At 37.5% G+C, this 27,155-nt stretch overlaps 1 protein-coding gene across 1 annotated transcript in view; it reads right to left on the bottom strand.

The window, feature by feature from the left end:
* The window catches only part of Adam9 (ADAM metallopeptidase domain 9), a 101,074-nt gene that overhangs the window by 73,309 nt on the left and 610 nt on the right, over positions 1-27,155 (bottom strand). Inside the window, exons 2-7 of the mRNA XM_005398463.2 lie at positions 16,283-16,380; positions 14,853-14,911; positions 13,822-13,900; positions 8,820-8,896; positions 7,474-7,669; positions 5,857-5,922 (exon numbers count right to left, since the gene is read on the bottom strand). Of these exons, the coding sequence (XP_005398520.1) occupies positions 5,857-5,922; positions 7,474-7,669; positions 8,820-8,896; positions 13,822-13,900; positions 14,853-14,911; positions 16,283-16,380 (575 nt within the window). The remainder of the gene's footprint in view (positions 1-5,856; positions 5,923-7,473; positions 7,670-8,819; positions 8,897-13,821; positions 13,901-14,852; positions 14,912-16,282; positions 16,381-27,155) is intronic.

Raw genomic sequence — 27,155 nt, 5'->3', positions numbered from 1 at the left:
AAAAAAAAAAAAAAAAAGAATTAGGATCCACTATTCCCACTTCAAGGCTGGTTTAAGTAGCTTTCTGGATATTCAGCAACCAAGGAATAGAGACTAAATCTAAGAAAGATCAAAAGGCAGAGAGAAGAGCCAATACTTTGGTCATTGCCCTCCACAATCAGGCAGAACCCTGGGCATATGGAACCTCACTGAAAGGGCCCTGCAAGTCCAGGGAATCACCCAACCTCCTGAGCAGGGGACTGCTGGGCCCCAGAGACAGGAGTCCACCAACGTGCATTTTGTAAAAAATAGGACCACTAGAGAGAGAACTGTCCTCATGCTTCCAAGGGAAACAATATGGTCAAACGAGAACGTGAACCATCCTGACAGATGACACAGCTAACAGAGGAAAAGAACTGGGGGAGCCAAAAGACTCATCAAGTGTCCATAAAAGTAACCCCTGAGGAGCTTGACTAACCTTAGCAATAAAAAGGAGGTTATGTTTGATTGCATACTCTGTCTTGAACACCCAATAGGAAAGTATAACCCAAGCAAACAGTAAATAATAAGAATAGTAAGAATAAAATAAAGAGGAAAGAGGAGGAAAAAAAGGAGAAGGAATGGGACAGGGAAAGGGAGAGTGGGAGAGGGAGGGAGGCAGCAAGGGAGAGAGAGAGGTAAGAAATATCTTTGTCCGCTTCTCCTTAAGAGTAAGACTGATAAAAGACGGGGCAGGTGTGACAGTCAGAAAATACCACAGGAAGAGAGGATGCATAGACTCCTGGGCCCTTAGCCTGCTACTCATTAGAAGCGGGATCTGTGGTTTCTCCTAAGGAAGTCAGAGACTTTGACTTTTGTTAAAAACCATGACTTCCCTTGGGTCTGAAAATGCCCAATAGGTAACTAAAAGTAGAACAAAGTTTGACCTTTATAAAGCTCGGGTCAAATCTTTCTCAGCTCTGCAGACAGGCATGTTAGTCATTTAGGGAATGTCTGTCCAAAAGTAACAAAGCAGGGTGTATTGGCCTTAAAAATTTACTTAGCTTATCTTACTACACTTCAAGAATGAAGACACCAGGGTAACAGATTTGCAAGGACACTCAGCTAGCTCAGAATTCTCCAGCCATTGTCCCAAACCTGTGGTCACCTGGATTCTGGGAAAAGCAGAATTGACATGCCTGAAACTTCACAGAGACCTTCCTTTCATGGGAACAGAAACACTCTGCAGCTATAAGGACTTCAGAGCTATAAGCCAGAACTAATACAATGATCAGCCAAGCCCCAGCCCACCAGCTAATCCTTAAAAGCTGGCCTCTGACCCTTCCCAGTGGGCTAGTCTAATCCCCTTCATTAGAGTATGCCCTTTCCAGTTACTATTCAAGCTGGAGTTCTTTCCTGTTTTTCTTACTTTACTGTGTTAAGGGCTAGCTTGATCTTTGTCAGTCCTCAAGCTCAAGTCCCTTACTACTTTCTTTTCTAATTAAAGCTTTCCACCTATAAATAAATAAACAAATAAATCTCTTTTTTTTTTACCTGTCCAAAATATTTTACAGAAACATTTTACCACCCTTGAAGTCACAGGTACAGGCAAGGATTTTTTAAACAGCAGCTGCACATAAAACAGTACCAAGAATCAACAAATGGGATTATATCAAATTAAAAAGGTTTTGCGCAGTGAAAGAAACACCTAACCAAGTAAAGAGACAACCTACAGAATAGAGAAAAATTTTTGCCAGCTATTCCTCAGAGCAGTAATATATAAAATATATAAAAGAACTCAAAAAATTATACCCCCAAATAAAAGACCCAATCAAAAAGTGGGCAAGTGAAATGAATAGACATTTCACAGAGGAAGAACAAATGGCCAATAAATACATGAAGAAATGCTCAACTCTGCTGTCCATTAAAAGAAATGCAAATTAAAACAACACTGAGATCTTACCCCAGAAAGAATGGCCATCATCAAAAATACCAAATAATAACAAATGCTGGCAAGGTTGCAGGGAAAAGGCAACCCTTCTACATTGTTGGTGGGAATACAAACTGCCACCCTTAATCCCAACATCATACCTTTAGTCCCAGCATCACACACTTAATCCTAGCATCATACATCCTAGGTCCAACCACCTCCAAAAAAACCCCACCTATGACCACATGAGGCTTTGGGGGGACATTTAGATATAAGCCACTTTGGAAAGCAGTAGGGAGACACCTCAAAAGCTAGAACTAGAAATTCCATTTGACCTAGCTACTCCCCTTCAGAGAATCATGCTGAAAGTTAAAGGTATATTATTTTCATACGTGCATAGCCATGTTTATAGCAACACAATTCATAATAGCTATATCAAGGAAGCAGCCTATCTGCCCATCAACAGATGAATGGATAAAGAAAATGTGGTTTTTACACACAATGGAGTGCTGCTGTACTATAAAGAATGATAAAACAGTGAGGCATTTGTAGGAGGAGATGCACCCTATTGTGGCTTATATCTAAATGTCCCCCCAAAGCCTCATGTGGTCATAGGTGGGGTTTTTTGGAGGTGGCTGGACCTAGGATGTATGATGCTCGGATTAAGTGTGTGATGCTGGGACTAAAGGTATGATGTTGGGATTAAGGGTGGCATGGGTGGCACCACCCAAAATGCAGGTAGCCTGGATGAAAGATAAAGGATGGCTTGGTTGCTGTTGTTGCTGCTTGCTGTTTTGCTGCCTCTTGCCTGCTCATGGCCTCTCTGCCATGCCACCCTGCCTTGGAGCCAGCCAACCATGAAATGAAACCTCTAAAAACACTGAGCTGAAATAACTAAGAGCTTTCAGAAGTGGCTTGTGAGTAGAATTTGGAAAGGTTTACAGATACCAACTCAAGAAGCAGCCCTGGAATGTCTTAAACTGTACCTGATGGGAGATTCTGGTCAGAGCTCAGAAGACCAGAATGTTGATAGAAGTGCAGCAGGTAAAGATTAGGGTCAGGAGGTTTCTGCTTGGAAGAAGGTCTGCATTGGCTGTTGGACTCCTGACCATGTGTGTTATCCTTTGGCAAAAAGTTTGTCCACATTTGTTCACATCCAAAGACTTTGCTTGAGACTGAGATTAAAGGCCACCAACTACTTAACCCTGTGGAAGAAATTTTAAGGCAGTCTAATGTTGAGGTGGTGGCATGGCTATTGTTTTGGGCTTTTAGCCAGATCTATGTTAAGAATCAAGAGCAAAAACCCCAGCGGAATGATATAAAACATTTTGAGTTTGGCCAGAAAGGAAGCTCCAGTAAAGCTGTGGACTATAAAACTGAGAAGATCTCCATTGCTGAGAAGGAACAGGACAATAGAAAAGATGGCCTGAGGATATCACAAGAACCAGCAGGACTCTACCATCTGCAGCCCTCAAAATTGCAAAGGTGAAAGACACTGCTTTGAGAATAAAGCACCAGAGCACCATACTCCAGAATGGCAGTGGTCTTGGAATTGGGTTCAGAATGCTCAGCAATCTGGGCACTTGACCCCTATACCCAAGAAAGAAAGAAGCCTGGCTACTGCTCCAGCTCATAGCACATTTCGGCATCATCTGCACAATGCTGGTTTTAGGTGCATATAGAATGCAAGAGTTGTGGGGTCAGAAAGGCTTCCACCCAGATTTTAGAAAAAGGCCTGGAATACCAGGCAATGTGCTCCCAAGAGGGCAGTGTGTGAAGCTGTGAATGTGAAGCCAAAGGAGGAGTGGAAACTCTAGAAGGCTAGAGAAGCCAGAAATATGAATCATCTGAGGAAAGTTACAAGGAGTGAGCAAAGAGAAAAAAGATGTGGGAGCTACAACCATCAGCAGTGCTATTGGAACAGTGCCACCCAAGCCCTTTGGAGTTCACAACTTGAGACAGATTGTACCACATGGTGGACATGAAACTATGGGATTTAATGTTTTCCCTGTTGGATTTTGACTTGCTTTGCTCCCGTGCCTTTCTACCCATCCACCCCCCTTTGGACCTCTTGGAATGGAAATATCTTTTTTGTGCCACTGTATATTGTAAGTGTTTATCTTTCTTTTCATTTCTACAAGGGCTCTTAGCTAACAGTTTGCCTTAAATCTCAGAAGAGACTTTACACTTAAGACTTCTCAACAATGCTGAAACTGTTACGAATTTGGCAATTCTTAGAGATGGACTAAATGCCTCTTGTATAAATGGATGTACACAAGTCTTTGGGGGGTCATGGGTAGAATGTTATGGCTTGTGTCTAGATGTACCCCCAAAGCCTTATGCCGTCATAGGCGGGAATTTTTGGAGGTGGCTGGATCTAGGGTGTGTGACACTGCAATTAAGCTATGAAACTGGGATTAAGGGCGCCCCACCCTGGGTGTAGGTGGCACTATCCAAAGGGTGTGCAGCCTGCATAAAATATAAAGGCAGGCTAGGTTTCTGTTGTTGCTGCTTGCTGCTGCCTGCCTGTTCTGCAGTGCCCCTCTGCCATGCCAACCTGCCTTGGAGCCAGCCAATTATGAACTGAAACCTGTACAAACTATAAGTTACAATAAACCTTTCCTCTAATTTCGAGTGTTGGGTATTTTGTCTTAGTAATGAGAAAAGTAACTAAGGCAACACTCACCATAATGTTAAGTGAAATAAATCAGACATATAAACTTAAATTTCACATGATTTCTCTTACGTGAGAAACCCAAAGTATAAATAAAGAACAAAATAAAACACAGACAATAGGAAATAGGGAGATAAATCTTTCTCAAACAGAAAGGGGATCAACAGATCGAGTCTTTAATAGGAGAGAGAGAGAGAGAGAAAGACAGAGAGAGAGAAAAGAAGAAGGAGGGGAAGGATGGGGGATGAAAAAAGAATTAAGATACACTACATACATCTAGTCCACACAAGGAATGCAAACACGTACAGCAATGTTCTAATAAAAAGGAAACATTTTACCCATTATTGGGACAGCGCTCACACAGTAGATGCCCTGTGCTTTTCATTTTGCTAGAAGGTAATGAACCTGTAATGAACAAATCTGAGTAGGTTTGTACCTCTTAAAAACTAGGGCTTTGTATTTACAACCTACACACAATAAAAATCCTCACACCTATCTCTGCAATTTACAAGAAAAGAACTGCCAATCATGTTAAGGGTCTGCAAATAGCTTTTAACACAAACAACAAAAAAGTCAAAACTAGAAAGGCAGGGAAGAGGAATAATAAAAAAAAAGCTATAGTATGTACATGTAGCCACACTCCAAGCTTATAAACTACATAAATTGCAAACATGTACTAATAAAATAAAAAATTTTTAAAGTCAAAACATTTCAAATAATCTATATTTTAAATTATATAGCATCTATATCTAAAATTGCACATGGTGGAAAAGATATGTATTGCTTTTCTTCGTTTAGTAAAGCAGTTGGTTCAATTCCTTAAGCAAAAAACAAAATGACCTGCTATTATCCTGCACCCTAAAATTAATACTATTTCCTATAAAGCATACCAAGTGGTGGAAGTTTTCTCTCCCTCAAAGTGAAGTATAGGTTAGTCTAAATTTTATTGGGCGACAATGATTAACAGCCCATTAAAGTACTAAAATTTGAAAAATTTAAAAGCCTAACTGATAAAAAGCAGTCTTGCTCAAGAAATTTAGCATAACTAAACTGCCAGAAAACATGGGGGGAAATCCCTAATAAAAAATAAGGGAAAAGTTGTCTCATTTGCTTCATTCAGCTTTTGGTGCTATACTGTGGAATTAAGGTTTAAAAGAAAAAAAAATGCTTTGTTCTAGAATTATCATTTAAGCAAAATCAGTACAAGTATCTATCATATTTTGTATTTCCATCATGGAATGCTCAGTTCTTTACAGCTTTTTATGAAAAAGAAGGGAACTGTCACCATTCATACCCGTTCTTTGTCCACAACGAGGAACAGCTCCACATAGCGGGTTTGCGGCAGAACAGCTCTTCTTCTCTGTCCAATAGACATGCAGGAAAGCAAAGGTGAGTCACACAGGTACCTATGACCACACCTCATCTCAAACCGGTAGCTCATGTCTGCTAGGACATCACTGTTATATCTAGCACTCCTTAGTCAATAAGGCTAAAACTATGTCTATTAAAAGTGGTAGCTATTGCCTGTACTAATCCGAGAAAACTTCTAGTTAACGATAAAATGGGCTATCCATGTTTTCAAAGCACTAAAATTACTTATTTCTTTGTAAATCTAAGCTACAAACACCCCCCACACACATACACCCCTCCCTCAACACATACCTATATAATGAGAAACCCCATTACCATGGTAAAACAGGATTCAAAAAATAACATCCACTAATACTGAACAAAGAATATTCACTAACATCCAACAGCAGAAGTTGGGAGAAGGTTGCCACTTTTAAAAATGACGAGTGTTTGTCATTTTACAGAAATTCATACAAATAAGCTGGGCATGGTGGCACACCCTATAATCCCAGAACTTGGGAGGCTGAGGCAGGAGGATCGCTGTGAGTTTGAGGCCAGCGTGGGCTACATAAGCAAAATCAAGGCCAGTCTGTACTACATAATAAGACTCTGTCTCAAAAACAAAAGAACAACGAAATTCATATGAATAAATTAGAATAAGCAAAAATTTAAATGTTGTCCAGTGTTTAAGACAAGGAGGAGAGAGGGGAAGGGATGAGGAAGTAAAAAGAATTAAGATGTATTTTATATATATATATATATATATATATATATATAAGTTGCTATCACAAATGTAGTTATTATGTACTGCATACATACTGAATACAATTTTGTAATTTTAAAAAATAATAATTTAAACAGTCCAATAAACTTAAGAGTAAACAGCAGGAGAAGCAATAAAAAAAATGCCATAAACTAGTCTTAGTTAACTGAAATTATGCCTTAAACTAGATGCAGTGGTGCATACCTTTAGCCCCAGTGAGCCCAGGAATTCAGGAACAGCCTGGGGAGAAACAAAGCTCTTCCCACACAGCAACACCCTCTCACATGTAAAAAGCTATGTTCTCTGCAGCTGAGGTTAATCCAGTCCCAGACCCATTTCTCCTAAAGGACTCTAGTCAAAAGTAAATCACTGACTCCTAAAGAAGTTTCAAAATGGGGACAAAAATGTCCTTGGAAGACAACTGAAGTTGTTAATATCCTAAAGCCAAATCTCTCTCTGCTTCTCCAACTTAGAGCTCACAAATTACCACTGTGGTTTATGTAAAAAGTATCTGAATACGAACTCCATTGCTGTGAAAGTAAACTGGACAATTAAGTAGCAATTTTTAGCATGCTTACTGTCTAAAGTTTAAGCTCTAGTTCCCAAAGCCCACAGAACCTAAACTGTTCTCAAAGTGGTAGCCAGGAACGTACATTGCTCATATTTTTATGCCCTTAGTTCCTGTCACAATATCTGGCATGTAGCTGTGAAAAATCATAGTAAATATTGGCTTAATGAATAAATACATGATTTTTAAAAAGTGTTCATCAGAGCCAGCCACAAAGTATTTTTCCTTACTCGAAGTAGCTGAGTCATGCTGTGACGCTCTTCCTCTCCACCCTTTGTGGTTTCTTTCTCTATATCCATGTTAGAAACTCCACATTTCAGAGGCTCTCTGTGGACATCATCCATTGGATAAAAGATGTGCTCAAAGCAGGAGCTGTTGTGCAGGGGTTCAATCCCGTAACTGGCATTCTCTAAATGCAGCAATCCTCTAAATATTGCATTACACATACATCATTTTTCAAGAAAAAAAAAAAAAATACACAGGAAAAGAAATCAGAAAATCTGAATTCAAATTCTAGCTTCTTAACACATATAAGAAGATGTAAGCGATAGGGGGAAAAAAGGCTTTACAAAAAAACAAACGTTTTGGAGTCAGATAGATCTAAATCTACATTCTAAACTGCTGCTTATAGCATCACTGCCTGAAAATTACTTAACCTCTCTGTAACTGAACAACTGCTATACAATAGAAGGGCCTGCAGAGAAATGCCTAAGTGCATGAAGTCTGTAACCAGAGGACCAGAGTTCTGAATCCCAAACATGCTTTCTACTAGCAAGTCACTTAACCTCTGCCTTAGTTTACATTCTGCAGAGGACTGTTTGACAACTAAATTATTTAATGTGCATAAAATCCTTAGACCAACCCTTAACACACAGTAACTATTCAGTGAATGAAATCACTTAGATGAAGATAAACAGTTGCTTTAAGAATTAAGTGATTGGCTTATGTCTTGTAACAAGTAATTACTGTGAAGATAATGGTATGCAGTGTAATAACTATATCTTATTACTTGGCCATGAAAATTTGTTTTATTTTTTCAAAAAAGAAAAACAAAAACAATAGCCTGTCATTGACCTTGAAAAGAAAAAGTGATTCTTACTCATTCAATCATTCATTTACTCAACCAGTAGAAACTACACTGTCAGGCCTTCAAAATAAGTAACTAACACTAGTATAATTTCATGGCATATATGATACAAGTTTTTTCTCAACCTTAGTTTCCTCACCTAATATGGTGATAATGAGCCTTTCCTCAGGCATTATGGGAATTGAATGAGATAATACAGGTGAAAATATTACAAATAAAATGCTACAGAAGTTCAAAGTGTATTTTATTTTAAACAGCACAAATTATTTACTGGTCTCAAAAATGAAATTTGCTTTATAAATATTAAAATCTATCAACACTAATTTTTTTCTAAAACACACCAAGACTATCTGATGCATAGCTATAAAGAACTTCAGTAACATCAAAGTATAAAATCTAATTTTGTTAAACTCCAACAATGACTTGGCATGGAGACAGAGATAAATGAGGTAAGAAATAGGAAAAAGAAAAAGACAGAAAATTCCTTACCTGAGTCCAAAACAGTCACTAAGAGCAACTGATGAATTATAAACTCCTTCCACATATCCCCGATAATGACAATGATTCTAAATAAAAAACACCATATTATTTTCACATACTGCTACATTTAGAAAATCATCATAGAAATTGCACACTAACAAAATTACTTGTGGCAGTAAACTAAAAAATTTAATTTATATTATTGGCATCTCAGAATATCAGACAGTAGTCTCCAGACTCCCTGCAGACTATCTACTCTCATGCTACAAGTACACAAATGTATAGGCAGACTCCCACCAGTTACTCAATGCACATAGCTCTGTCCCATTGACCTTTTACCCTAGAATCAGAACAGGACATTATGTTATGTCTAACATTTTAAGTCATAGTCGATTCAAGGGGCATCAGCAACCAGTTGACATATAATTCAGATAGGGATGTTTTGAGAGGATAATGGAACTCCCATTCAAAGAAATCAGTACACTGATTTATTGTGATCAGATGATTTTCTTTTCTTCCTATTTGATGTATATTATTTAGGTGTGTTATATTATTATTAGGTATATTATATTATTAGTAAATTTAGTAATCTTCAAAAATTTCAGTGGCTTAATCTTAATTCTGAGCAAGAAATGCAAAGATAACACCATTTACTAAACCAGGGATGGCAGCACAAGCCTGTAATCTGAACTACTGAAAAGTCTGAGGCAGAAAGATCTCAAGTTAGGGATGTAGCTCAGTGCTCCCTCAGATCAATTCCCAGTAGTACAATCAATCAATCAATCATTTAGTGATACCAAACTATTTAGTACCTAGAGAGATTTTCTCAGCTTTAGGACAATTACAGGAGCTAGGGTGTAGCTCAGTGGTAGAGCATTTTGCCCTGCATGCACAAGGCCCTGGGTACAAGTCACACAACTGAAAAACAATTGCAAAGAACTAAAATAAAAATCCAAGGGTCAAGGAACACTAGCTCCACTAGACAAACACAAGGCCTTCATTATTAAAACAGCAGGGTACTGGTGAATTACTAGAAAGACCCAAACCAGTGGAACCAAAGAGAAAGTCTGCAAACAGACCACAAGTACATATCGACATTTATTTGATAAAAGTGGCATCTCAAATCACAGTGGCAAAGATATATTTTAAATGAATGCTGCTAATTAGACATTACAAAAGAATAAAATTAGAGCCATAGTTCACACCATGTAAAAGTAAATTCCAAATGGATTGAGATTCTAAACATAAAAGTAAAAACATACAAGTTCTAGAAGAAAATATGACTGAATACCTCTTTATCCTTGAAACAGGAAGACTTTCTGCCTGTCACTCAAATATAAAAAATATTTCTTGGGCTGGGGATTTAGCTCAGCGGCAAAGCACCTGCCTGGCAAGTGCAAGATCGTGAGTTCGGTTCCCGGTACCAGAGAAAAACCCAAAAAAAAAAAAAAAAATTTCTTGAGCTTCCACATGGAAAAAAAACACCAAAAATGTCAAAAGATAACTGACTGGAAGAAAGTATTTGTAACTTAACTAATAGATAAAGTGTTAATATATCACTACATAAAAAGATATTTTAAACATTGAAAGGAAAACATTAAAAGCCCAAGCCAGATACTATGGCACATGCCTATAATCTCAGCACTCTGGAAGGCTGATGCAGGAGGATTCTACATTCAAGTCCAACCTGGGCAATTTAACAACTTAATGAGATTCTGTCTCAAGATAAGAAATAAAAAGTATTTCTTAAAAGGGAAGGGACTGTACCTCAGTTTAAAGAACTAGATTCAATCTGAATATGGCAGAAAAAAAAAAAAGAAAGTAAAAAGTAAATGCTCAACAGAAAACTAGGCAATTCACACAATGTATATAATCTAAAAATGCTCTTACATGTATGAGAAAATTTTCAATCTAACACGTGACAAAGATACTATCTCTGAATCCATATTGACAGAAATCACTCTAGCAGTGATGAAATTAGAAAATTATCATTTTGATAGCTGTCACAGCAACAACTGATTCAGACAAAAACTAAATACTAAAACTTAGTGTGCAAACACTGGAAGAATAACAGGACACTTTAGACAGTCTCAAAGTATCTACCCACAGCATTCATTTAAAAGGCAGGGATAGTGACTTTACAGCAGAGAAGCCTGGCAGACACCTCCTAAACCAAAGGGCCAGTGTGATCGCTGTCAAGCAGCAGACTCTTTGACCGCATGGGTTTACTCATTTGATATTCCAACAGCAAAGTTGGCTAGCCCCCAGCAAGAGATCCTTTCACCTGACAACCTAATAGTACTTGTTTAATAACCTGCTTTTATTAAATATTTCCAGAGAATTCAGTTTAGTTCTGTTGCAAAGTTCCTGTATCTACCCAATCAGATCTACCAAGAACACAATTGCCTTCAGTTGTTTTGCTGAATTTCATAAACTTTCATTTCAGGAAGAAAGTCCGAGGTCCACTGGCACACTTGGATAGACTTTTGCCCCACACCAGCGGTCTCTATTTCAGTCCCATAGAGACACAGCAACAAACCATCATCTGTTCTACAGGTCAAATAAATGGGACTTTGTCCCAGGCTATGTTAAGTTTTCCAAACCCCTCAAGTCCCCCTAAAATATCATTTACTGTTCCCTTGACACTCCCCATCCTATCCCTCCCTATGGAAAAAGGGCACCTAAGTTTCTAAACTACTGTTGAGCTGGTGGCCACGTATACTCCTGTGATTTTCTCTGGAACTGTGACTGCATGTTGATAAAGTTTTATGCCTTTTCTCCTATTAAGCTGTTTGTTTTTTGGTTTTTGTTTTTTTTTTTTTTCAAATTCTCCAGGAAACTCTCAGAGGATAGAGGGGAAATTTCGCTTCTCTCTTATAGCTGTCAAAAATACAACAAATCATACTTTGTAAGTTTACAAAATATCTAGTGAAGTTACAAGACCACAATAAAGGTGCAATGGGCATAAATGGTTTTGGAAACACACAAACTGTAAACGAAAAACTCAATAGAGTTCACTACTAAGTGAAAGCAAGAGTACACAGAACCCACCAGCCCCAAGGATCCAGGGAGCCTTTAGTAATCAATATATTTTTAGAGGACACAAAGGCATCAGTCAACTAGGGGAAAAATTTATGAGAATATCTCGTGTATTTACAAGAGACCCTAAATTCCTAAGTTGGGAGTTTAGAGGTTTCCTTAACATAACAACTCATGTTAAGTCATTTTTCTAAAACTTTGTTTCTTATGAAAAATGGTAAAAGACACTGATGACGAAACCAGAAAACAACTTAATTACTTTAATCTTAAACAGCAGAATCCTGTCTGGGAAGAGCATTTTACTAGGAGAAATCATTTAACTTTTCCCAGTGTGACTTAACTACGTTTTACGGACAAAGTTGTATGTCATTATGGTATTTGACAATCTTGCCATATGTAGAAAAATTTCACTATCAAAGTTTTCATTTCCATTTCAAAGCTGTATTCACACATATGAACAATAATGAAAACCAAGAAATAAATGGAAAACTATGGGTTTCAGTGGGTATTTTCAAACACCCAAGAAAACATAACAACTCTACAAAATGTTAAGATGACAACAGTTACTTAAGTTTCTATAAACTGAAATGTATTTTTAGCAATTTTAAGTACATATTTTTCAATAATAATAAATAATAACCATATTTTAAAAATTTGTTCTGAGCATTTCACAGGTATTAACTCCAAGAACTCCTTTAAAAGTGAGAATAAGGCACTCAGAGATTAATGTACTTCACCAGCAAATACGTGACAGAGACAGAATTTGAGCCACTGTGTGTCTCCAGAAAAGCATGCCAAGATACTTTTTGAAAAAAATAAAATGTCCTATAAGATTACTACTTTTGTTAAGTACATAAATTATATAGTCTTTGGACTCCTGTCGGAGTAATCTTTATCTTTTATCTGGTTTATGCTGTAAGATAAATTTAATCTCTTCTACTAATTTCTACTAAACAACCTAAGAACAGTACACTAAGATAAATGAGTCATACAGTGGACGAGGAAAGGATAGGGCAAAATCAGCATTTCCTCATTTCTTTAAAATAATCGTCGTTAACCTAAAATAAAGATTTTCCCTTCTATTTAGTTGTAGAATGCTACAAAAGTAAATAACTAGCTGGATATGATGGTGCATGCCTATAAATCCAGCACTCAGGAAGCTGAGGCAGGAATATCACAGTAAGTTCAAGGCCAGCCTGGGCTACATAGCAATAGCCTGTCTCACAGAACAAAAAATATGTGAGTAATTAATATAAACAAGTCAATCTAACAAAGCATTATAAAGTTTGGGGAGGATAAAGATATGTAATGGGTAAAAGATATAGCATGAAAACTATTATAAAAGAAAAAAAATGTATATTACCTAACTGCCAAAAAGGACAGTAAAGCACTCTTTCCAAAAGAAAGTAGAAATGTTTATACTCTAAGCAAAAGCGTACAAAACCAATTTCAACATCTACCAATTATTCTGAGTATTCCTGGCCACTTCTGTCCCCAAGAGTATTACCATCTGACACAAACAAGACCACACCTCTTTAGGAAAGAAATGTTTTCATCAAAACATTACAACACTAAAATATGTAACAGCAAAGTATATACTAATGAAAAATGGTTTCATAAGGACTTAAAGGTGTTCTTTTAGGGACATTAACTTTCAACAAAACAATAAAAAATTTCTATTTTCAAAATATATCAGACTCTCTCCCTTCATGATCAGTAGAGGTTATCACTAAATAAAAGATTATTTTCCTCATATTTAAGGCAAAAAAAAAAAAACCTACTAAGTGCCTGGAGAGCTGCCAGGTAAAGGAGAATCTATGCAAATGCCCACCTGCACCAGGGCCACCCACGTATTATGATGCTAAGTGTCTCATAGGATTATGTGCGTAATAGTCCTAAATGCCTGACTAGTACTCACTTTAAAACAGAACTGCTGTCAATTTTGCCAGAGGATCACAGGGAAATGTATTACCTGTACATTAGGATGGTCAGCAATCAAAGCCCCTTCTTTGTTGTAGGTATAAACCACAAAATCCTTAGGCAAAAGATCTCTAGAAAAGGAATAAAACATTTATATTTATTTGAATCATCAACTAAAGGACACAACTCATAAGACAGTTTTTCCAGAACAGAGGAACAGAAATAAATAAAAAAATTTACCCAATTAATCTTCATTTGAGGATGCGCTACCATAAAACTAAAAGATCATAAACAGTCTTAAATTTGAAACAGTGTTCATTCCCTACATGTAAGTGATATTAATCTACAATTTGTAATAGGTTATACAGCCTGGTTTTAGCTACATGGCTGGCGCAGCATAAGAGCCTCCATAAACTTGTGCCTGGCCTCCCCCAGAAAATATTGTGCATCACCATCTCAATGGTTGGTAACCCAGGCAAAGCATGTCCATCCATGCAACTGAGAAAGAACTTTGGAGCAGAACTGCTCAAGGACTATGTGTGCTTTCTTTGTCTTGATGCTCCTTTCCCTTTATTAGTCTGCATGAGAGGGCTGGGGATTTAGCTCAGTGGCACAGCGCCTGCCTGGCAAGCGCAAGGTCGTGAGTTTGACTCCCGGTACCGGAAAAAAAAAAAAAAAAAAAGCTTTTTGATTCCTGGTACCAGAAGAAAAACAAAACAAATTAATCACTGCAGTCTCCTCTTCTGCCTCACTACCCAATTCTATACATGCACGCATGTGCACGCGCGCGCGCACACACACACAGGTATGCAATCTTTCTTCCCTCTAGTGGGGAATATGAAAAGGATAATGGAGATGCTTGGCTTTGTTCTGCCCTCCTCCCTCTTGGGACAGTTCTTGCCCATCTGAGCACACACACTATGCTTCTCCAGGGAAGGCCTGCTCTAGCACAGCAGTGATAGGAACGGTGAGATCTGACACTACTGCGGTTCACAGCTACTACAAAGTTTCTACCTTGAAGAGAAATCAATATACTATTTAAGAAGGACTTATTGAAAAGACAAAGTAAATTAAATTTCTTACATGTTCCTTTCCAAGTGAATAATATGTTCTTTTCCTTGCACTGGAATGACATAAGATACCTACATGCAGAGAAGGGAAAAAAAAAAAAAACATTATTTTATTAATTAGTTTTCAACAAAATGTTTATAAGACACAGGAAATTCTACCCTGAATTAAAATAATTTAGTACTGACTATAGTTCACTTATAAAAGACCTGGGTCACTATTCTTAAATAATAATCACCCGTATGTTTATCTAAACTCTTTATTCATTTGTAATTCACCTATAACTTCAGGGAAGAGTCCATCCATGCATTATCTAGAGGATAGAGCAGTTCTTCATTTTGTTTAAATAAAATGAACTTAGTTTCAAGAGATTACTCCTAGTTGTAATTCTCCAAACATGGAAAAGAAATCCATACTTTTAAAACACTGTATGGGGCCATGAATATAGCTCAGTGGCACAGTGCTTTCCTGGTAAGCAGCAAGGTTCTGATTTTGATTCCCGAGTGAGTGTGAGTGTGTGTGTGGGGGGGAGTAGGAGGAAGGAAGCGGGAGGGAAAGAGAGGGAAGGGGCAGGAAAGAAAACACTGTGTCTTCACACAGCCCACCTCATTTCATCACTCCTACCATCTCATAATAACATCCCTGGGGTGAGGATGCATCACACAAAGGAACAGCAATCTAACTGGCAATACTTGTGGGTTTTGTTGTTCTTGTGGTTTGAGTTTTTGTGTTTATTGGTTTATTTGTTTTTTAGTAGTGGAGATTAACGCCAGGTCTTTGTGCCAAGTAATATCCGCAGCCCTTTTTTTTTTCTTTTTTTGAGACAGTATCACTCAAAGTTGCGATCCTCTTGCCTCTAAATTAACATTTTGTCCAGAAGTAGCATGATGCCCTCTACTGGGGCACATTAACCAAGGACTTTTAAAGGCCCAACCAATTCCTGGATCCTGGCATCCTAGTTCTGTTGACAGAACTCTTATCTAACTCAATCCTGCACTGAGACATCAAACTTACCAAGCTCCAAAATACAGGCATTTACAATATTACTCTTCTCCCATGTCAGTGAAGATACAGCATAAAATAGTCTACTTATCACAATCTGAGTGGGGCTTGTTCTTGTTATTAAGTAAAACCGCTGTGACCATTGCTAATCAGTTTGGAGTTAGAAATCTATGTAGTCAGCATTCTAATCTGGTTGCAGAATTCTACTTATTTCATTGTTATATTTTGAGTTGATCACTTTGTCTTTAAAAAAAAAAAAGATACAAAGGCTCAATATGTTGCTTTTACCAGAAAAATGTCCAGTGGACATCAGTAGCATATAGTGCCACATTAAATAGTGACTGACTAATTACTCCCTGAACCAGGCTCTCCTGAAATTACCACCTTTGGTTTAAAAAAGAAGTATGCTTATATACCTACACAGGTCTTAAGAGATAACGTACCTGTTTTAAATAAGGCCTTGGGGCTTCTCTTCGGTCTCTAGTTAATCTCCAGGGAGTTACAATTTCATAAGAAGAGAGGTATGAGGTCTGTTGAAAGCCTACATGAATAATAAATATGATACAATAAGTGAACCTGAAAAACTACATAATGCCAAAATTTAATGGAAATCAAAAGTTGAAAGTTCAAATCACTGAAAAATCATCTGACATCCCCATATTAAAAAAATATTTATAGCCAGGTGTGGTAATACTATAGATAGCTAACGTATTCAGAAATATTATAGGCAGTCAGATGGGGCAGGCTGGTACAGAGACAGCTGTGGCTAGAAGGTCGGGCCTCAGGAAGAAGAGGGTGGACTCCACCCATATACTTCCCCTAGGGATGAACAGCAGAGACTGATTATTCTAAACTGGCATCAATCACCTTGGGTGGAGGACCAAAACCTCTTTAACTCACTCCTTCCAGGAAAGTCCTTGTTAGTTCCATGTCCACCTGCTTAATGACTTGCTTCCCCATTTGATCCCCATGTAATCATTATCTAAGTGACTATACATGTAACTCTTATTGGATGACTAGTTTTGTCCCACCTCATACCTACTTTGTCATTTCCCAATGGATCAATATTACCTAAGAAACTGTACTTCTAATCTTATTAGTTAACTATAATTTTGTCCCATCTTACACCACACCTCACCTCATAGTTTTACACTATAAAACTCCCTTGAGAAGCAGGTTCCCCATGGCCACCCTCTTGGGACTCCCTTCTGTTCCTATTAAAAGCTTTCTTTCTCTCAAATACCTCCTATTATTAACCTCTATTGTTCCTAGAATTCATTCTTCAATTTTAGAGAACACAAACTCAGCATATCAGATATCTAATAGATCAGGAGTTATATTTCCCTTATATTATTTGGATTATTTGGAGGTCCCATATCATCCCTGTATCATACGCCCTATATCCAGTGCACACCTATAATCCCAGCTACTCAAAAAGCTGAGGCAGGAGAATCAAAAGATTGAAGCCAGCCTGACCTACTTAGCAAAACCCTGTCTCAAAAAATAAATGTTTTTAAATGGGTTGGGATGTGCTGGGTGTGGTGGTGCACGCTTGTAATCCTAGCACTGAGAAGGCAGGAGGACTGCTTCAAGTTCAAGGCCAGCCTAGGCTACAAAGTGAGTTCAAGGCCAGCCTAAACTCTATAGCAAAACCATCTCAAAAGGACTAAGTAAATAAATAAGTTGGGGGTGGGGCTCAGTGGTGGAATATATGCATAAGGTCCTGAGTTTAATCTGCAATACAATTTAAAATACACACATACACACACACACACATATATATAAAATACAGATAAGTTTATATGAAATTTTTCATTAAAGTAGCAAAGTAACAATGTACTAGATAAGGATGGCATAGCATAATAGCTCCTGAAAAAGGATGTCAGTTTTTATCTGAACATGTTATACATAGCAATCATTTTCAAAGTGCAATAAATAGGCTTTCAGCAAGTCAGACACAAGCTTTTTCTTTCGTCACCCTTTACCAATGGCCTAACAATTCTTTCAATGAACTCGATGACGTAGATCGTCACCATCTAAGGCACATAGATAAAAAATCCACAACTCTATAAAACCACATTCCATGTAAGGAAGCTTGAGAGCAGCATACACAAAGTGAAAGGACGGGAAGAACAGTCACGTCTTCCATGTATCTGAGTATAGATGCATGCCTCCCAAGTGGGGGAGTGCAAACTTTCTTACACTAAAGAGCTTTATACCAAATGCACTGTATGGACCTTTGGATCCTAGTTAAAATTAGCCAACTGAAAAATAAAATCTGTGATAATCCAGGGAGCTTCTGACATGGTGTTGATATTTGATGATCTTGACTGATGTCCACTGGACATTATTCTAGTAAAAGCAACATAATGAGCCTTTGTATCTTTTTTTAGAAAGACAGAATGATCAACTCAAAACATAACAGAATGATCTTAATTTTTTAAGTGCATTGTTGGTAAGGTTTTATGCCCTTAGAGAGTCCTTCTGAATATTCAAAAATAATGTGATATTTAGGATATGCATTAAAATAATCTAGTGTGTTTGAAGAAAGAGATATATACAAACAAAACAGGATTAAAACTGGATAATGGTGGTGCAGGCTTCTAATTCCAACACCTGGGAGACTCACCACAGAAGGACAGCCACAAGTTAGCACAAGGCCACCCTGAGCTACATAGTGAGACCCTGTCTCAAAGAACAAAAAACAAAAGACTGATGTATGTTTTAAAACTACAACAAAAATAATTATTTTTAGTGGTATGGGATGAAGACTTTAAAGAGAAAAAAATAAAATTCCAAAACAAAGACTTCTCACTTTATATAATCTCTGTGACAGTAATTATGAAATACTACCACTACATCAGATAATAAATATAATATTAAATGTAAACAGAATAAGTAAATAGGTCAAACTGTTGTTTTTGTTTTGTTGTTGTTGAGACAGGGTTTCCCTATGCAGTTCAGGCTAGCCTTGAACTCATTATGTAGCCCAAGCCAGCTTCAAATCCACAGGGATTTTCCTGCCTCAGCCTCCCAAGTACTAGGATTATAGGCATGCACCACCACACCTAGATGGACCAAACTGTTTAAAGCACTTACTACTATGAAGTGGAACCAGAGAATTATGAGAAAAGTAATATATTTTCCTACACTTCTGTATTTCTGAAGTGTTTGAATTTGTATCACTGTATTACAATTTGCATCACTGTATTACTTTTGAAATTATAAGGGCAACAAAAGAGTGTTTCTTCAATGAAAACAGTATAAAATGTTTAAGTACTGATTATCTAGAATCACTCCCAAAAGGTCAAGCCCTTCTCTCAAGGCCTCACATTCTATTTTCTGTGTGTACTTGTTTTATTCTGCCTAGCTTGTAAACATTTCTAATACCTCTCCCAAAAAAAAAAAATCCTTTATATTACCTTTTTTTTTCAGTGCTGGGGATCAAACCCAGAGATTCATAGCTGTCAAGCAAAAGATCTACCACTGAGTTACACCCCATGCTCTGTCACCCTTAGCAGTCTCCTATCCAGACTACTGTGATAGCTCTTCCCTGGTGCCCCACCTCTCCTCCTCTGATCAATCTGTATGTTCATTTCCTCATTAAATGCTTAATGCTCTTCGGCTTCTCAAATACAGATTACAATGAAATATATACATCTAACTTTTCCCAAGATAATACTATACATGAAAATGTTTACAGCCCTGTCTCGTTTTGGATTTAAAAACACAGATAAGAAAATACAAATTATATCAAATACATGTCATGTTGTCTTTAGTTACTTTCTTGTCATTGAGACACAATACACCCACAACTCTAAGAATGAGAGATTTATTTTGGTTCCTAGTGTGTAGAGCTTTCAGTCTATAGTAGGTTGGCTCCAAGGCAGAGGACCATGTCAGAGAGGCATGGCAGAGGAGAAACAGTTCACTGCACAGCAGCAAAAAGCAGAAAGGAATCAAGGGAGGAGGGAGGGAGATAGACTCTTCAGGACCCCAGTGACCCACCTCCTCCAACCAGACTTCACCTTCCAAATCACACTGAGCTATAAATTAATCAGTAGACTAATTCACTGATAAACATCACACCCCATGATTCAATCACTTTCCAAGAAGCTTTGGAGGGACATCCAGATATAAACTATAAAACATGGTAAGTTTTCAAATTCTTTACCCATCAACCCCTTGTGGCATATTATATTATCTAGATATTGCTTTATATCATTAAATTAAAACATTAAAAATGGACTCCATAAATCACAAAGCACCCACAGGCTGATTTAAGCCATATTTATGACACACCATGATCAAATATAGTTGGGATTAATAATTAAGAACCATGAACCATGTCAAAAGAAATCCATGATAGATGAATAAACCACTAGGCAGAAATATCATAACCCTACATTAACAGAGGTTTTCAGTTTTCTTGAGTTCCAAAAAACACAAGTTTAAATATTATCCTTAAGAATTTCCCTTCTGAAAGAAGGAGAAATTTTGTATGTATGTATATACAGGATAGTTAACATAGTTGAACTACTGTCTTCTATTTCTTTGCTGAAAGAAACAGTTAATGATTCCTTGATTGATCAATATTGCATGTCTCCATTTGTTTTCATGAGAAACCGCTTTGAAGATATCAATATGTACTACAACAAGCATTGTTAATTTCCTACCACTTTGTTTGTAACTCTGTATTGTCTATGTTGGTCTTTTGCTATTTTGTAAATGGTTGTCTGTTTGTTAATGTTTTCCTTCTTTTATTTTTAAAATTTAAAAAAAAAAAATTTCCCTTCTGATCACAGTAACCCATTCAACTACTAGGATAGTCACTCTAGAAGCACTGGCAAGAAAAGACAAAATGCTTTGAGGTAACAGATTAGAAGCCCTGTGTCATTAAAAAGTAAACCATCCTGCCCATTTCTATGCAATTTCTTATATGACCTTACAATTACTGCAAAATAAAAAACAAATCAATACAAGCAAGAACACATGTATGCTGACAGACACAAATACCTGTTACACTAAAGGCTAAACCATTGGCAACTAAATTGAAATGTTTTCATTACAACTCAGAAGGAAACATCGCAGGGCAAAAGAAATACCTTAGAAATGCCAGGCAGTTCTCATGGGCAGAAAGATATTCAAAGAGCTCTTGTCCTGAAACAGTTTAAGTGACTCCATAAGGTCATACACTTACTTTTAAGCCAGACTAGAAACCAAGTCTTCTGTCTTCTGACTGCCAGCAAAGACTAAAAGCCAGATATAGGGTATAGGAATCTAAAATACAACTTTCTTTTCTTCCTTTCCCATTTTAAAATGCAGGTCTCATTTTGAAAACCAAAATGCCACAAGTAATCATTGGTTTTAAAAAGGCTTTCAAAACATAGCACCCTAAAATAACTTCTATATGTAAGAGCTCTTACTCTGATACTGACACCTTTTGAAAATCCAAGGATCCACTTTCTGAATTAATGCCATGCCACAGAGTTCTGGGCTCCACATCATAACAAAGGTACAAATTTGGGAAATACCATCCAAAAAATAATACACACTAATTGTGATAATCCTCCTTCCTACGTATTTTTTCAAAATGTGTTTCTTATCTCTAGTTCTGTTTGTTTCTTCTGTTCATATTCTGCGTATCTTCTTTCTAAATTTCCTTTTTTTAAAAAAATTATACCTTCTCATGGGAACCAAGATAACATTTTTCCCATGTTACTATAAAGGAAGTACATTAACATTGTTTGTACAAAACCTTGACCTCAGCACTACTGACATTCTGGACTGGAAAATTCTTTGTGGCAGGGATTACCCTGTGCACTGTAGGACGTTTAGTAGCATCCCTGGTCTCCACTCACCAGGTACCAGTTAGCATCCCTCAGCTGTGACAAATAAAATTATCTCCCAAATGCCTTGTAGGGGCAAAACTGCTACTAGCTAAAAACCACTGGAAAAAAGATGGTTCACAATTAAAGTAAAAAGTCTTCATACAATGAACTGTGTAGGGATAAACTGCTATATTTGAATTTAACAGAATAGACCTGGGTGTGGTGGCACATGCCTGTAATCCCAGCACTTGGGAGGCTGAGGCAGGAGGACCCACGCAAGTTCAAGGCCACCCTGGGCTACACAGTGAGTTCAAGGGCAGGCCTAACTACAGAATGAAATGCTATCTCCAAAAAAAAAGAAAAAAGAAAAAAAGAAAAAGAAAAGAAAAGAAATTCAAATAAGCACACTGTTAAAAATTAGACCATGGCTGGGGCTGTAGGTCAGTGGTAGAGCACTTGCCTAACATGTATGTACAAGGCCCTAATTTCAATCCCCAGTACAAGAAAAAAAAAAATCAGATCACTAGAAAACATGCCCTGAAGATAAAAATAAGATCTGAAACATGAAACTCAAGGGCCCTAAACTTAGTAAATGAAAAGAGAGGGTGTTAGTTGCACTTCTTTCTTCCTCTAACACCTTAGGTCTTTTTATTTACTGTGCTTTGGAGAAAGTCTAAACATGTTTAAGAATAACAGCTGTAGTAGAAGAAAAGAAGTTAAAAAAATTCTACCTAATGGCAAAGCAAACAAATGTGAATACCAAACCATGGGCCCTTCTCCTTTCCTTCCTGCTTATTATCTGTACAAATAGCCATTTTTATGTACTTTGTAGAAAATAAGCCTGGGCTCCACATTCAGGCTGAATGAGATAATTCTGTTGTCTAAAATATTTCTTGAAGAGAAACTGTTGTAATTAGATCCATAAAGCATTGTTATTGTGCGACCACATATTTCCATCCTATTCTATTCATTCTATTCACAGGGTCAACCTCAAATAAACATATCAATAATATCTTTTAAGCATACTTTTAATTATAATTTCTGCTGATATGTCCTGTAAGTTTAAAATGTCTGCATGTAACACTTTTTATATACTTACTCTTTACATTTATATACAAATCTTTACATTTAAAAAGAAAATGAAGGGGCTGGGGATTTAGCTCACCAGCAAAACGCCTGCCTGGCAAGCGCAAGGTCGTGAGTTCGGTTCCCGGTACCGGAGAAAAACCAAAAAAAAAAAAAAAAAAAAAAAGAAAATGCTGGGGCTGGGGATTTAGCTCAGCGGCAAAAGCGCCTGCCTGGCAAGCGCAAGGTCGTGAGTTTGGTTCCTGGTACCGGAGAAAAACCCAAAAAAAATTAAAAATAAAAAAAAATAAAATAAATAAAATAAAATAAAAAGAAAATGCTTTTATTGTTTGTTTTGAAACGCCCCTTTGGGAAAAACCCTAACCATTTATAAGATGTAATGCTCTTAAGAACTTAAGTTCCTCCTGCAAGGAATTTAAATTTCTGAAGCCAGCATGTACTTCCTACACAAGTACAGGAGGCATTCAGTAAAATATATGTTCAATAATCAACCTCTTCTGATCTTTACTATGCATACATAGTTCTCTTGGTTGTAGTTATTATGTTCAACCCAAAGTGAGCTTTACTTTTCATGATTAACATTTTTTATATTAACTTTTCCACAAACCCACAGGGCCTCCACATCTGTCATACCATATACTCCTCTCTGAAGTGGGATGGGAACTTAGGCTCAGGGAATGATCCACAAGATTCTGATGTGTCAGTGAGACTAATCAGACCTAGTTCTGCCAGAGTCTACTCGCCTAAGGGTTCTAAAAAGCTACTAAAAGAGAGGAGTAAAAAATCATGCTGAAGTGAGTTAAATCATGAAAACTCTAACTAAAGAAAAATGAGTCAAGCCAGGTATGGTGGCACACACCTGTAATCCTAGTACTCTGGAGGCTGAGGCAGGAGGACGGCTGCAAGTTTGAAGCTACAAAGTGAATTCAAGGCTAGCCTGAACTGCATAGCAAAACCCTCTCATAAAGACAAAAAAAAAAAAAAAAAGAAAGAGAAAGAGAGTCAAAGGGAAAAAGGCATTCATCATGTTTGCAAATAGGGTTCATCCTACAATATAATATGATTGTCAGTGAGAACTTTTTTTTTGGCAAAACCTTGTTTTGCCAAATTCAAACGCAATTACATAGGTAAAAATTGGTCAAATTAAATTATTTTCTCAGGCTCCCTTTCTCATCCTTAAAAGATGTGATTCAAGTGGTATTCCATATATGATCCCTTTAGAAAAATGACCTGATTAAAACAGATTATATTTTCTACCACAAAATGAAATATAATCTCTCAATATACAAACAACATTGTGCAATTCAATTTCAGCTGGGTCCATGTTGGACCCACGCAGAGGTGGTAGGGAATGAGGGTCATGATACCAGAAGGGCTAGATTCATTTATGTGGCGGTTTCACAGAACTCACTCAAAGCTGGCTTCATTCCCAGGCTCTGAGACATACCCATATACTGCCAGGTATCGAAGAGAAAAAAGTACTGTCACCAGCTAGAGCAGGTCCTTGCTTTGGTGATAATGGAAATTAAAACTAAAGCACAAATTTACAGGGAAAAAAGCTTTAACTGGAAGTTAAGAGAAGATAAGGAAAGGATTCCAGCTTGGGCACACTCTGAAGTGGGGTTCAGACTGTCCCACCCACAAAAGCAGGAAGCCAATTATTTATGGACTAGCTAAGATGGTCCAGGGCGTGGTCAGTTATAATCTTAGTCCTGGTTTCCTAGCCCTGGTTGAGCCCTCATGAGCTGAAAAGCAGTTTCCCATGAGAAGAGTCCTGGTGAGTTGAGGGCTATTCTCAGTCATTCGAGCCTCCGCTAGAATCCAAGGTGACCTTAGGTTTAGGGCAATAGAGATTGTAGGGGTAGCTAAATGTCCCTGCAAATCTCTTATCCCAGTGTCCTCAGTTTTGAAGGGTAATGAGACAGAACAGGTAAATTTAGAGCTAATAAACCTTGTTTTGCCAATCTTTAGACACACATTCCCTAAGTAACATGCCTACATATAGAGCTATGCCATGACTATGTGAATACCACGAGACTATCTATGTCAGACATTTGAATTTGAGGATATCAGAATAAAAAGCTTCCAGTCACATAGCGCTTGCATGGGAGTGGGGGGGATTCTACAGTAAACAAGAATTTCTAATGAAGAGCAAATATAAAGTCAAATTTGGTTAAGTTAAAATTTAAAATGCTCTTTGAAACCCAGCAAATAGAATATTAATTATAATGGTTTTCTACTTAAAAGTTTGACACCCAAATTGTTTTTAAATTTCAAAGGCTACCTTCTTACACAGCACAAACATACCAAACTAAAATAATTTGCAGGCTGACACCTAAATATCAGATAAATTTTGACCTACATTAGTACTACATACTTCATTTTATAGTGACTCACCATGAGTAAGCTTTCAGTCATTTTCTTTGGAATGTCAGGGTATAAAAATGTCTAAGTCTGCATTGTATTTACTTCCTCAAAAGAAAAAAAAAAAAATCAAGATTTTACACTTGATTTCTCTTAAATACTTTACAATGGTACAAAGTTACTTTTGTCAAGCCCAGTTTTTTTTAATTACTGTAAGTCAACTGTTCAGAAATTATACTCCATTTCCTCATTGACACATTGCAAAGGGCAGTAAAAATCCGACCAAAATCTACTTCATTCCTGACAAAACTAATGTGGGTGGGACTTACTGAGTCCTCAAATTCCCCAGAACATGTTTCAGTGCATATTTTAAACATCCTGTATTACAAAAGCTTAATCAGCTGATTTGGGGAGAACAAGAGTTGACTCACTGCACTCACTGCCAAAGCCTCTTCACTGGTCCGACCAATCCCTCTCTCCTAGGTACTCTCCTCCACTGTGCTGTTGCTTTTTTAACCAGAAACCTGACTGTCACACTCCCTCTGAAGTCTTCTGCCTAAAGAGCTTCCTACAAGGTAAAGTCTGAACCCCTATGCTCAGCATAGAAGGTCCCCCAACTGGTACTACTCTTCCAGCTTTTACCCTCCATCCCTCTCTCAAACAGTGAACACCTAGAGTCAAATTATGAGACACGCTCATAATTTCCTAACAAGTCTTTTCTTTTCACTCCTCCCATACTCCTGCAAAAACTTTTCCTTCTACTTAGAAGGAATTGCTACCCTTTCACTTGAAAAATTCACCCACTTAGTTCAGTTCAAGTGTTTATAGGCAACAGATAAATGTTGGCTAAATTTGCCTTTTGCTTAAGTGAGGGGCTAGTCATACATATCCCATTGAAGCCACAATTAAAAAACATAAGGATATTCCATTCATTTATACAGTCATGTAATGATAAACATAGACAGGAACTAAAAAATATACTTTATATTTACAAATACATAGTAGCATGGATTACTAACAGTCCACATGTGTCATCTACTTTATTTAAATGCTGTTAGATGCTCTACCTAGAACACCACAGGAAAAGTAGTCCAGGAAAGATTTAGCAACGGCCTCTTCAAAAATCTTTCAGTACTTTGAGCTTGAAGTTTTTTGGGTTTTTTTTTTTTTTTTTTTTTTTTTTGGTCTTTTTGAGACAGGTCTCTCACTATGCAGTGCAGGCTGGCCTTGAACTCATTTTGTAGTCCAGGCTGGTCTCGAACTCCCAGAGAGACTCCTGCCTCTGCCTCTGCGTCTGCCTCTGCCTCCCGAGTGGAGCTTGAAGATTTTGACACTGGAGCAAACTGACTTAGTTTTAAAAGAAAAGGCCAAAGATAAGAAAGAACGTCATGTGTTTTCGAAAAGCCAACATTCCTATACTGAACTTTTCCATCATCACCTTCGGACAATTCTCAAAGCAATGATTCAGTGAAAACTCATTCTCCAACATACTCCATTGCTGCTTGAGAAAATATAGCCATGCAAACAATAATTTAATACAAAAGCCAAAATAAATAAGTTAGCTCCACAAAGAAACCAGAGTGCTAATGATTTGTTTCCACTATGTTGGGCATCTCCACCATAATTAGCTCACATATTCATCGCGGGAAGTTTCACAACTCAAAAAACGATTTCACATAAATGATTTCATTCCTAACGATAATCCCGTGAGTTAAACAGAGCAAGGCTTATTTGTAGGCTTAAGGCAATACGAACCCAGTCTGAACACAGATAAAAGCCTGGCTATACAAATACAGCACTCCGTTTCCGAAAAGTAGTTCTCACTACAACAAAAATGGCCCAAGAGAAATGAGCTCCCTTTGCTTTATTCCATCTCTATGTTTAGTTCTGTGGACCCACTGGTGGTTCCGCTAATAAAATGAACGTCAAAACCCCAAATTATCACAACCTCAAGCAAAAACTCCATGTCCCGGTCTCCTGCCAAGCAAGTGCCACCAAGTCCGCGAGCGACAGCGAGGCGCGAGCGCTCGGTCAC

This window comes from Chinchilla lanigera, unplaced genomic scaffold, assembly GCF_000276665.1.
Source record: "Chinchilla lanigera isolate Chin_1 unplaced genomic scaffold, ChiLan1.0 scaffold00062, whole genome shotgun sequence".
Classification (NCBI taxonomy): Eukaryota; Metazoa; Chordata; class Mammalia; order Rodentia; family Chinchillidae; genus Chinchilla; species Chinchilla lanigera.
This window is presented reverse-complemented; position numbering and strand designations above follow the sequence as displayed.